The sequence below is a fragment of the Ochotona princeps genome, chromosome 22 (genome assembly GCF_030435755.1).
Source record: "Ochotona princeps isolate mOchPri1 chromosome 22, mOchPri1.hap1, whole genome shotgun sequence".
Classification (NCBI taxonomy): Eukaryota; Metazoa; Chordata; class Mammalia; order Lagomorpha; family Ochotonidae; genus Ochotona; species Ochotona princeps.
This window is the reverse complement of record NC_080853.1, coordinates 8,993,765-9,006,456: the sequence shown is the minus strand read 5'-3', so window position 1 is coordinate 9,006,456 and position 12,692 is coordinate 8,993,765. Positions and strand designations below refer to the sequence as shown.

The 12,692-nt window shown below is 53.6% G+C and overlaps 1 protein-coding gene across 16 annotated transcripts in view; it reads right to left on the bottom strand.

The window, feature by feature from the left end:
- The window catches only part of ZMYND8 (zinc finger MYND-type containing 8), a 91,200-nt gene extending 79,211 nt beyond the window's left edge, over positions 1 to 11,989 (bottom strand). For 3 of the 16 annotated variants that reach the window (XM_058679513.1, XM_058679525.1, XM_058679527.1), the window contains exons 1-3: positions 11,581 to 11,942; positions 10,800 to 11,032; positions 1,900 to 1,970 (exon numbers count right to left, since the gene is read on the bottom strand). In XM_058679513.1, coding sequence (XP_058535496.1) covers positions 1,900 to 1,970; positions 10,800 to 10,813 — 85 coding nt within the window. In that variant the 5' untranslated portion in view covers positions 10,814 to 11,032; positions 11,581 to 11,942. Of the gene's footprint in view, positions 1 to 1,899; positions 1,971 to 4,832; positions 5,076 to 6,019; positions 6,190 to 9,662; positions 9,965 to 10,799; positions 11,033 to 11,580 lie in introns of those variants that run through there. The other 13 variants (XM_058679521.1, XM_012927187.2, XM_058679512.1 and 10 more) reach the window with 10 other exon arrangements.
- Positions 11,990 to 12,692: the final 703 nt, after the last annotated feature.

Below are 12,692 nucleotides of genomic sequence, written 5' to 3'. Positions count from 1 at the left end.
TGCACCTGTGTGGGAGACTCGGAAGAGACTCCTGCCTCCTGGCTTTGGATTGGCTCAGCTCCAGCCATTGTGGCCACTTGGTAAGTGAACCATCGGACGGAAGATATTCCTCTGTCTCTCCTCTATTTATATCTGCTTTTCCAATACAAATAAATAAATCTTTTTTTAAAAATCCCCTAGGGTTCTCAAAGAAGCAGCCAATCCTGCAGGTTCCCCAGGTGAGTCCATCTTTCACTGTTTTCCCAGGCACATGAGCAGGGAGCTGGAGGTGAAGCAGGCAGAACTGGAACCAGAACTCACAAAGGACGCTGGTGTCACAGGCACAACACAGGCCCCAGTTCTTTAAAATTAAAAATGATAGGCAAGTCGGTGTGCGAGTCATGTCAGGTGGTAATTAGGGACCCCTCAGCACTCCCTCCACGACATCTCAGTGGCCACCAAAATCCTGAGATGAACCTAAACGGTGAGAAACAGGCAGGTGGGTTGCAGCATGGCCCACTCAGACACTGCAAGGGGGAAAGGGGATGAGCCTTCAAAAGGAGGCCCCAAAGGTGCTGAGTCATCCGAGTGGACACCGACAGACAAGGCCTGGGGGACCAGGAGGTGACGGTGCCCAGCAGAGACCCGGGGTGAAGAGGTTGGCCAGGACACGCAGGTACAGCCTAAGGAGCCTGGCAGCTCACCAGAGAGAGCTGAAGCTGACTGCTGCCGTCCTAACACAGGAGTGAGGGACAGGGGTCAGGCAGACCCAGAAATGGTGCCCCCCCAGGGTGGTCCTGCCCTAGGCGAAAACAAAGACCAGCCTGGGGAGGATCCCAAGGGCAGGAGGGAGGATGAGCCATGCCTTCACTCTCTCGTACCTGCCCTGCTGGCGGAGAACTGAGCCTTCCGGCCAACTCGCCCCTGGAGAGACTGGGGGACCTTATGGTGACGGGGTGGGAGGCAGGCAGGGAGAAATTCAGTCTCCAATCGGTGCCCTGCTCCCACTCCCCAGCATGAGCTCTCCCCCTGCAGAGCCTGGGTCTTCTCACCAGCCCAGTGGGAGGCCCCCCTTCACACCACATATAGGGGAGGCATGGGAGGGTCCCAGCACCAGGGAGCACTGGGGATGGAGCAGGGGGTGGGGGGAAAGCTGCAGTAAGAAAGGCCTGCGACAGGAGGCATTGCACTCGCATCCTAATCAACATGCCATTCCACAGCGGAGAGGGACACGCAGAGACAAGAAAGACTCCCCCCAGCCCCAGGACTCTCCTCCAAGTCCCTCCCAGCTCATCCCCATTCATCCTGTTCCCTGCCACCCATGGGTCCCACTAAACCTCAGCAGGCTGGGAAGAAGCTGGAAGATGGTACTGGTACACCAGCATATCTTGGTTAATGGACTTTCTCAGCAGCACCAAGCCTCCTAATGAAGAGACGGACTGTCTGCCCCCCACCACCAGCAGCAGCTCAGACTTCTTGGGCTAAAACCCATTCATCATGCCTGCCCTCATTTGCACACGATTTTGTCCCAAATGCAGACACTCACTCGTTCCAGAAAACCCCCTAATGCAACCAGCCAGTTTCACTCCACGTCCGAGATCCCACGGGAGCCTCTAGTGAGGAATCAGAGGGCCATCAGCCGCTGCAGGCTCCAATGGCTTCCAAAGCCTGCTCTTCGAAACTCGGCCTCCACCCAGGGTCAGTCTCACTGACCTGAAACACACATTGTCAGGACCACACACCTACACATACATGCCGTGGAGAGAAAATCTGAACAATTGTTCCCATCAATCAAGGACATTCATCCGGGGGTCTGAGGTGGTCAGGCCCGCTGGGGGAGCCCACACGTGAGTGGTCAGTCACAAACACAGAGAGAAACCGCCATTTCCACCTTAGCTCTGCCACAGACAAGAGTCTTACCTTTGGAGCGAGTAGAGATATCCATGCCCTCCACCACCTCCGGTTCTGTTTTTATTTCCTCTTCAGCCAAGCTGAAACAGAGCAAATTATGTGCATGTTTAGATGAGCTGGGGGACCAGCAGCCAGTGGGGATGGCTGGCTAGTCACAACCCCACCTCGGAAGACAAACCCCCCACCCTGGCGACAGAGGGGAGGGACTCACACCTGATCTCATCAAAATGCTAGGACTCCTAAAGGAATTTTTAAAACACACACACACACACACACACACACACACACACTAGGTTGGTCTTTGTTTCTTTCCAGTTATCATGCTACTGGGGGAGGGGAGCTCGGAAAAGTACTTTGTTCTGCAGACACCAGATTACGATCTGCCCCTGTGGCCAATGCGACCGGCCTGGGAACAAGCAAGTTTCTTGAAGCTAATGCGGATTTCAAAGGCAGACAGAGTTCCGAGCTCTGAATCCTGCAAGGCAAGGCCTTCCCAGACCTCCCCTCTAAATATTACAATTTCCTGATGAGGCAGGGACAGGGGAGGAAAAAAAAGATTCAGGTTAAATTACAAAGCAGAAGAACACGTGCATGCTAGAGCCAAACAGCCTGTCTCAATAGATGTGAGCAATCAGCATCCATGCCGGGAGTCAGGCCTGGGGTCTCATACGTACTCCCAGTCCGGGAGTCAGGCCTGGGGTCTCATACGTACTCCCACTGCGGGAGTCAGGCCTGGGGTCTCATACGTACTCCCAGTCCAGGAGTCGGGCCTGGGGTCTCATATGTACTCCCAGTCCGGGAGTCAGGCCTGGGGTCTCATACATACTCCCAGTCCGGGAGTCAGGCCTGGGGTCTCATACATACTCCCACTGCGGGAGTTAGGCCTGGGGTCTCACACTCCCACCCGAGGAAACAGGCCTGGGGTCTCACACTCCCACCTGAGAAGTCAGGCCTGGGGTCTCACACACCCCCTAGGGCAGTCAGGCCTGTCTTGATGCTCCCAGCCCTGGGTATTTCAGAGCAGGCCTACTTCTCCTTCTGAGCTGTAACTAATTTGGCCTCAGCACAAAAGTGGAATGAGGAAGATTATTCAAAAGACACCAACTTGCAGTCCAGGGAAAGTAGGGCCCTGTGCTGTCAAGGTCTGCTACCTAGAACTTTCTCTCCCTCTTGGCTGCAGTCCCAGCAGTCTGCTTCAACTCTCTAAAAACCCCCTCCCCACTTCTCGCCCCCACCCCCACCACAACACCTCACAAGCCAACCCAAAGGGTAAAACAGCAGCTCTGCTTATAGAGGCTTAAAAGGCTCCAGGGACTAGAACTTTCCCAACACGCAGGCTGACACACGGTAGGAACCTAAGCAACCACTCTAGAGGTGACACCATCGGTCTGTGGGATCAGCAAAAAGCAATTGGGTGCATCACCAATTGAGATGGCCGGAATTTTCCATTTGAAAGACGCAAAGCCAGGGCAATAAGGAAGCTGAAGGAGAAGAAATGTCCTGTGTGTGCTCGGCAAGCCTGGAACCCAAGTGTAAGAGACGGATCAGGAGAGACCAGGGGTTGTGGGGAGGAGAAGAGTCGGGCTGGGAGCTGGACAGAAAGGAAAAATTACAGCTCAGAATTAAATTACAGGAGCGCTCCGACTAACCAGGGGAGAAAGGACAATAGCTGGGATTTCCATCAAGACACACACACACACACACACACACACACACAGAGCGTTCAGGTACTGAGTTCCTTCCCAACTTCACGGACACACATCTCAACATGACACCCATCACCCAGGGAAACGACTGCCCTGCTGTCACAAACGGCTCTCAGAGGAAGAAAGCAGCCTGCTCAATCGGAACACATCACTAACAAGCCATAATGCAACGGTGATTAGTTGATTTTAGCACTAATACATTCTCAGCCCTGAAACACAGCCCGCCTGGAACATACACAGGTTGTCCAAGTAAAAGCTATTGTGGGCTCCTGCTTGGGATAATTAGCAGTAAATTGTAACCAAAAAAGCTCCCCCCCCCCTACCCTGGCCACCGCCTGCCTGCCTGGGTAGATGGGTAGATAGTTAACTTCAAAAGAACACATCGATACCTTGATCTTTTTCTTTTTTGAGCAACCAGCATTCTCCTTCCCTCCCTCCCATGAAGTATGTGAAACTCTAAACTTCTTGAAACCGGTCCTATTTTTTTTTTTTTTTTGGAGTGATGGAGAAAAGACTAAATTGGTACAGTGGTGAGAGACCATTCTGCTGAGCAGAGCCCCCAAAAATCCACTTGAAGGATTCCCACACCCACAGAGGGCATTCAGAGGGGTATTGATCACCCAGGAAGGATACATTCAAAGGAACAATTGCTGGGTTTGTAACATCGGGGAGGAATGCTGCTGAGAGATCAAGAAAATGCAAACTGGTGACTGCAGAGCCATTTGCTGCTGCTGAGTCTACCAGAATCAACGGGCCGCGGGAGGGGGTGGGGGGAGGAGGCTGTTACCTCCCCGAGTATTACAAGTGGGCAACATAATCACTTAGCTTTAGCAATACCACCACCAGCGTTAGCCCGGGCCCTCAAGTTGGACAATTTAAGAAAACCATCTCTCTTTTTGCACACCCCCCCCAGAGGAGCATATCATCCTCCCCCAAAGAAATCCCAGCGTGCACATGCAAACACATACGTGCACAGGGGCACAGGCACATACAAATATTATACACACACACACAGAGACTAGCATGTGACTAAAAGACATTGCAGTGCATCAGCATTTGGAGGGGAAAACTTCATTTACAAAAGCAAAGACCAGAATGCAAAATTAGTCATTTTGAACAGCCACATCTAAAGGGACTTCCTTTTTCTTGGTTTAGTGTTAAGCACTCATGTTACTAAGGGAAAAAAAAAAAACTATGAATATTACATCAAAAGTGATGGTGAGAAAAGATTTGTACCTGTCTGAATACTCCAGTGATCTTGGTCAATTTAGGTTAACAACTGTTCAGTCATTTAGGGGGAAAGCCAGTCAAGTCACAATTTCTCAACAGAAAAGGCAGCTGTATCTGAAGAAAAATACTTGAAACTTCTGCCATCACATTACTCAGAATACATACAGCTTCCTCCTTCCATACCTGCCAGCTCCCAGCAACCCAGACCATTTAAATCAAAACCAATGGAACAACAAGCCCTTGTTTCAAACTGACATTACTTCTGTTTCTTTAAAGGAATAAGAACGAAGGACTGCACCCCCAGCCCTACCCCCACCCAGGATAAAATTTAGATTGAAACCCAAACAGCAGCCCCTGCTCCCGCACAGGAAAAAATGGCATCACCCAGCTGTATACATTGTATCCATCATCATAACCTCTTCCATTTACCCAAGCCACTTGCCTGTGGATTTCAAAAACTGATACATATCAGGCCAATTCAAAGCAGAAACAACAGCACCTGCAAACACAACCAAAAGCACTCCAGCCCCCAAAGAATAAAACGATTTCACGGTCACGGTCAAGGTCTGAGCAAGGACGCCCATGCTTGCCCCTTCCCCAGCATTCCTGCAGAAAAAGAGCAATTAAAAGTTGCCAATGAAGCAGTGCACCTCTAGGATGCTATCAGCCTTCTGATTATTAAATCTGAGGACTCAGGCTGGTCGGGAATTCCCAGGAATTTCATCCTCATCGCTTGCGAGAGAGAGAGACAGAAGGCAAAGCATCCAGTTCTGACACAAACTGCTTGGATGCACAATGTTGACATCTTGTCTTCTTTCTTCCCTGAAGCGCCCCTGGCATCTGACTTTGCCCCAAGAACATCTAACCAATCTAGAATCTATCCCCAGCATGCCCCAGGACTGGTTCTGAAGATGAGGACGAACACACAACGATTCAGGAATCATGCGTCCTCTCCAAAGGGCTTGTCCCATTCTCCTGGTTGGTACTTTCATTCAAAATACCAAAGAGTCCAAGCTGTTAAAAATATTTAATTCCCCAAAGCATAACATCTTCCTCTTCTACATCAGGAAATAGTGAACATCAACATTAAAAAAAAAAAAAAAACATGCTTCCCGAGATCTGCAATTAATTTTTTAAATGGGGGGAGGGGAGGGAGGGAATGGTTAGCAAGGCGGCTTTATATAAGCACTCACCTAAAACAGGCAGTCATCGGTAGCTAAGCTATTTATGCAGGATTCTTAAAATGGCGTCTGGCAACACTGCCTCACTCCTGTATTGAAGCTAAAATGGTAGCAGTTTGTTCAGTAGCTGTGGCTTATTTAAGCAGCCCTGCCAGTTTCAAAGCCACCTTCCTAAAGATCAGAACTAGGAAATGCTAAACCAAAGGAAGGCAACAACGTTTGGAAGCTGGAAAAAAAAAAAAAAAAGAAAAGAAAAAAAAAAGGAAAAAAAAAAAAACCCTGCAATGACAGGGAGAGTTTGTGAAGTCACAGGTTCCTAAGGAAAAAGTCTTCCCTTTCATACTCTAAGCAGACAACACCAGGCTGGGTGCTGAGGGCCCTCGATCAGGTGGCTGGCAGGTTAGGAATCCTGCAGCTCTGTGGCAAAAAACAAAAACAAAAAACAAAAACCAAAACGGCAGACAGACAGGTGTCTGCAGGCACAAACCCAGTCTGAGGGAGCAGGGCTGGGAGGAAGTCCTTTTGCCCTGCTCAGTCTATTGGAATCCAGCCTACATCCGTACGCAACAGGAGCCAGAGGTAAAAATGAACGTGCTTGAAGGACAGCGGGCTTCAGAAACAGCCCAACTGAAGGGCTCGCCTGGATGCAAGGCCAAGGTAAAAAGGAAGAGACGCTGAGCCTGCAAACGGCCAGCTCAGACCTGGTGTCGGGAAGACACAGTCCCTATGGCAGGAACACCACACAAAACACAGCCAGTGAGTGCAGAGGAGACACCCCAGTGAGAAGTCCCCTTCGCCCAGGCACTGGATACTCACAAATTAGCCTTCTGTCCTCCCCCAGCAGAGCCCTGGGAATTCACAATGGGCTTTGCAAATCCCGCTAGCAGAGGCCGAGCTAATGGCCTCAGAGTGGATTGCTCATGGCGACTGGTCTCCCGGCCTCGGCCTAGGGACGCCTCTGGGGCTGGGAGTAGGGAATTTCAAGGTGACTGCTCTTTCGCTCCAGGGGGAGAAAAGAGGGCACAGAGCCCAAGGCCGAGGCAGGGCGAGGCCGAGGCAGCTGGTGGGTAGGCGATCGCGTCGGGAGAGAGGCCGACGTGGCGGCAGGCTGGCTGCAGAGTTGGCTTGGCCACACCGCCTGCTTGTTTTTCTGTAAGGAAAGGGCATGGGGGAAGGGCAACCTAAAGCCAAGGTGAATCCTCACTTGTTTTTGCATTTTTCACAAACACCCCCCCAGGGGTGGAGGGAGCTGCGGGGACACATTCCCAGAGCTGACTCCGGGCAGGCGTGGTGGGGCAGTGGTGGTGGGGGGGCAACCTGGAATGTATCTCTCTTTTTGGGGTCAGCCAGGGGCAGAGGGAGGTCTAGGGCTTCAGAGCTGACAAACGTGTGAGCTCCAGTCACTAGAGAGAGGAGGGGCAGGACAGGAACAAAGGGGTAGTGCTTCGGAAGTGGGTGCACACAGCCAAGCCCACCTTGGCCTCCAGGGGTGCCCAGATGAGACCTTTCCCCTCTCCCAACCCCCTCACACGCTCATCCCTCACTGCAGACCTGGACAGGGCGCTCTCCCAAGGAAAGAGGAGGGACTGTTGTGTTTAAAAGGGGTACAATCAAGAGAAAAGGGGGAGGGGGAAAAGCTATTGTTTTCAATCCCTAATTTACAATGCAACAGGCCTCACAGCCTCCCTCTGAGCTGTTAATTTATAAAAGCAACTGGGCTTGGCTCCCCCAGACTCACTAAGTTCATCCTGGGCAATTAGAAAAACTGTAGAAGGTTTCTTGCGTGGTCACAGAGAATTCATTCCTAGTTACAGACCCAACACTGACCGTTTGCAGGAGCTCATAAAAGCAAGTGGCTCCCCTCCCCCACATGAAAGCCACTTAATTTCCCCCAAAGCAGAAAGTGTATCCATCCTGGAGGGTCTAGCAGGGTAGAGGGGGTGGGGCAGGAGGAATCAAAAGCTCTAGTGTGCCCTGTTTGTTCCTTGCAGCTGTGTGCGTCCTCTTTGGGGACCCAGGAGGCAGAAGGAAAAAGGAAAACAGCCCAGCGCTCTGTTCCTCCCTCTGCGATTCACAAATGCGCCACAGAGAACTTTCTGCAACCTTCTAGCTCCAGGAGAAACAGAATGGGGGAGGGCAGCAGAAGGTCTAGGAATGGAACGCCAGAAACCCTTCAGCTTGCAAGATCTGCTGTTCCTACAAGGGACAAAGATGGTAGAAATTTCCAGAAGGTCGGCTCTGAGTCCGGCCACTGCAACTGTCAACCTTTCACTTTGCTTCCCAATCTACTGGTCTGAAAGCTAGAGAGAGGGAAACCCCACCCCCACTGGGCTGCTTCAGGAGCCAGCACCCCGACCCTACCCAGTCCTGCTGCAATGCAGGAAAACAACGCCACCTGGAAAGGAATGAACTTTCCACAGCCCTACGCACAGTGCTGGCTGCTGAGCCAGAACCAGAAGGGCCAGCCTGGCCCAGGGCCGGGCGCGCTCTGGGGCTGTGCCATCAGCGGCAGACCTGGACCTGCCAGGCCTGTGGGAGCCATTTTAGTGCAAGGGTTTGGAGGACAAATGTGTGGCCCCAGAAGTCTGTTTCCAGCCCAACGCACAGCCTCAAGCACGCCAGGAGTGTTGGGATTAGAGACTGCTCTCTAGGGAGACCACAAGAGGCTCGATGTGTCCTTTCCAACAACAGCACAGAGATAAGAACAAAGAAAATAGCCTGAGCGCCTGAACTCTACCTGTGTGTGCTGGAGAAGGACACCACTCTGCATTAAGGACATAACATGCTCCCCGCCCGGCTGGCTGCAGGAAGCTGGCCAGCCTTACCCAGCCAGTCCTCAACACAGTGTTTGCTTTCTTCTTTATACTAAAGGAGCCTTTTCCCAACCAGTGCCCAAAGGTAGGCTGCTGGGCACTCCATTCAAAGAGATGGCCAACTTCACATCGAGTTGGCATAACATGGCAACCAACTCTATCTCCAGCATTCAGGCACAGGCCCACTGCTGGAAGTGCAGGGGCCTGGGACCTTCCAGGGAGATTCTGAAAACTCTTTCACTTGTAAATTCTAGCAAGAGCACTCAGAAATCCAAGGAGGAATGAGAAAGAACACCTAAGAAAGGCCCAAGAGTGGGTCAGGCTTGCTAAAAGGGCCCAATCTACCGGAAATACAGCCCTAATTCCAACCAACTTGGGGGAGAGGGGGTAAGCCTCTGCAGTATTTAACAGAATCCTGCAAGCTAAGTACTGGCCCCACCACCAGCCTCCCCGCCCCCACGCCAGCAGTGTCCCCTCCCCCCAACCACCACCACAGCCACTGTTGCCTTCAGCGCCCTGGGCCGAGGCTCTTCGGAACCAGCAGGATGACTCAGTTTCACAAGCAGCTCACCTGCCCAGAGTCCAAAAACCCAATCAGGAGAGTTCAGTCACCCAGCACTGAACACCCCTGTCCTGGCTAAGGATAAACAGGAAAAGCAGCCTTCGACTCTGGCTGCAGGTTAGCCAGGAAAGCAGGGAATTCCAACCGTCTTCTGCAACCTCAGCTCAACAAGGCCTCGTGTGCAGCAGGCAGCACCCCCTCTCCCGTTGCAGGGAGACATACACACTCGCTTGTCAAACCCCTTCCACAGGGTCCAGAGGAAACGCACGCCTTTACTTACCCAGCCAGGACTCAAGCAACCGGCTCATGTTCCCAGAGTTAGGAAGGAGAGAGAACAGGCTGGCAGGTTTGGGACTTGATCAAAAAGGAAATGTTTTTAAACAGTTACATGGCATTATTAAAAACACACACACCACCACCACAACACAACCCAACAACCGGATCTTGACTTGCTTGTCAGGACTCAGCCATGACTTTTTTTTCTCTCCTCTGCACCCCCTCACTCAGGAAAACCCAGGGGGTCACAAGATGGAAAAAGAAAAGGTAAGCAAGCATAAAAGGCACAGGAGTTCATTACAAACCATGCAAGAGGAGGAGGCGGAGCAGGGTCCCAGAGGCCTCACACACCTCCCTTCCCCACCTCCCTTGCCCAGGAGGTTGTTCTACACACCCCCACCCGCCCCACCCCCGTCCCTGCTCCACCAACTTCCTCCAAGGCCTAGACACATTTGCTGGCAGGCTGGCTCCCACAGAGCACTGAAGCCTCCTAAGTCAAGAGAAAAGGTTGAACAATGTACTGCAGTGCAGGCAGCGCCACACAGCTAGGCCCCAGGAGTAGTCACACGCTCCCCCCGCAGCCTCGCGCTGCTCTGCTGGGGGCCCTGGGCCCACTTCTGTCAGGACTTGGCCCAGCCTGGCTAGCCCCTCTCTGCAGACAGAGGACAGGGACAAGCTCGCCCACTCTGCTAGCTGCCAGGCAAAGAGAGCATACTCCTTACCTTCCATGTTCTTCCCCCAGCAGGCATGTGACAGGAGGAGACAACAGTGCAGGGAGGGAGAGAGAAAGAGGCAGAAGGGGGGAGAAAGGGAGGAGGGGGGAAGCTGCTTTTTTTTTTTCTTTTTGGTTATACCAGGCTTTCTAGCTAGCTTCCAACTGTTCCAAACACCAGGGGCCTGGTGGAAGAAAAGAAAGAAGGGGACCAACCCAGGGCCTGGCCAGTTTGCAAGATCAAGCTTTGGCTAATGGCTACTTAGCCATGTGACCCAAGAAAGCAAAAAAAAAAAAAAAAAATCTCTCTCTAAAACAGTTCCAAGTTAAGCTAAGTGCTGTGGGGGGTGAGTGTGGCACACTGCTCGCCCCCCAAGGCAGATGTCTGAGAGGGAGGGGGAGAAAAGATGGTTAAAAAGTCGAGCTTACCTCTGTGGATGCATTGCTAACACTGTGTAATGTCAATACTTATAAAACATGGAGGACAGGCTCCTAGTTCGCACAGAAAAAGGGTTTGGCACTTCAGCTGATGATCTGGCCGCCTCATAAAAGCTCATCCCCGATTGGCTGCCCCGGAAAATCCGAGTGTAAGGCCGCCCCGGATTGGCTGAAAGACTTCCTGAGCGATTATCTTTGTGAGGCTAGGGTGAGCAAGAGCCATCCTGTGCATAGAAAAAGACAGCTCAGCTAGGCCTCGCACGGCGACCACAAGCCGAGAGACGGGCCCCCACCCGCGCCCCGGCCGCCCTCCGGCTGGGCCGGCCGGTCTGACCTGCTCCAGCCCAGCCTGAGCCCCCTCCCCGGCCCGCACAGCCCTGGGCTGGGGAGCAGGGGGCTCACGCTCACCTGTCCCCTCAGCAGCGGCCCTCCTGGGCAAGGAAGGCCCGGCCCCGGTTCTAGAACCATCCCGCAGGGGGAGGTAAAGCTGGGGGCAGCGGAGCTCCCCCCTCCACCCCAGGAGGCCAGGAGGAGCAAGCCGAGAGAGCCCAGGGGAGGCGGGGAGAGAGAGAGGTCAGGTCTGCAAAGTCACTGTCCACGCGTCTCCACACCAAGTAGGCCAGGAAGCCATTTGCCTCCGGCCCGGGGCCTCGCGGGAGGATGGGGACCCCCACCACCACCAACAACAACCGGGAGGAAAACTGAGGGGAGTCGGGGCCTCCCTGCCAGCCTGCCAGTGGGGGGCTGGGGAGCCCTCGGCGGCGGCGCTTACCCTAAGCCAAGCGTGCTCCTGGCAGGCCACATGCCTCCACCTACAGACTTCCCTTCCCTGCCGCCCCCTCCCCCACCGCGGCTGGGGCCTGCTGAACCTGTCAGTTAAACAAAAATCTGACTTCCGTCTGAGCCTGCGATGCCTTCAGCTTCCTGCCTGTTAACCCTCTCTCGGACGCCTGGCCTGGCTGGGAAAGTAGGCCCTGGGAGCGGCAGAGAAGGCCTGTGGAAAAATACCGGCTGCTGTGGAGCCGGCAGATGCAGAGAGAGAGAGAGAGAGAGAGGGCCGCTGTCTCCCGCCTGGGCTTCCCAAGGAGGCGTGGACCTTCTCAATCCAGGGCACGGGGCAGTGCCTCCCGGGCTCAGAAGCCATTGAAGTGCTGAGGGGAGACAAGGGCCCCCCAGTGTGGGAGCCAGGCCTGCAGCCCAGGTCAGCCCTGCCTGCCGCAGTCGTGTGTGTGTGTGTGTGTGTGTGTGTCCCACAAATCCCAGGCTTCGGGCTTCCTTTTTGTGTCTCCTTCAGCCATTCCACAGGCAGCAAGCAGTCCCCCTCCCCCCAGTAAAAGGTTAACAACCAAGGAGCTACACCCAGCCAGGCTAGCGCTGCCTGCTCCCTCCCTTTGTGGGCAACCCTGCCGCAGGCGGGAGAGAGGAAAGACACCTAAAATGCCCACACTGGCTGGCCAGCCGGCCGCCTGGCTTCTTCCACTTACAAAATACAAACTGCCACAAGGTGCTTCGGGAGCAAGATTTCAAATAAAAAACAGCAGTTAAAACAACACAGACCATGCTCAGGGGCTGGGGGAGGAGGGCAGCCATATGCCAGGGGGTGAAGCTCCTGGGCTACAAAGTCGCCCTGAAATCGGGGGTGCTGTGTTCCACACAGCAAACTTTGAGCCCACAACCGGCTTCCCCTGCCCCCATCGACCCCCAACCCTGACAGCAGACGCCCACAGCACACCAACTCCTCCCGCCCAGGGATCCTGAAGAACCTTGAGATTAACAGGCATTTGGCGGCAGGCAGGCAGGGCCCCCAGCCTTATTTGAACAAAAAAAAAAAGTGGGGGGGGGGGACAGGGTGTTGCCCAAGCATGGAGGGACATGGGGGGGGGC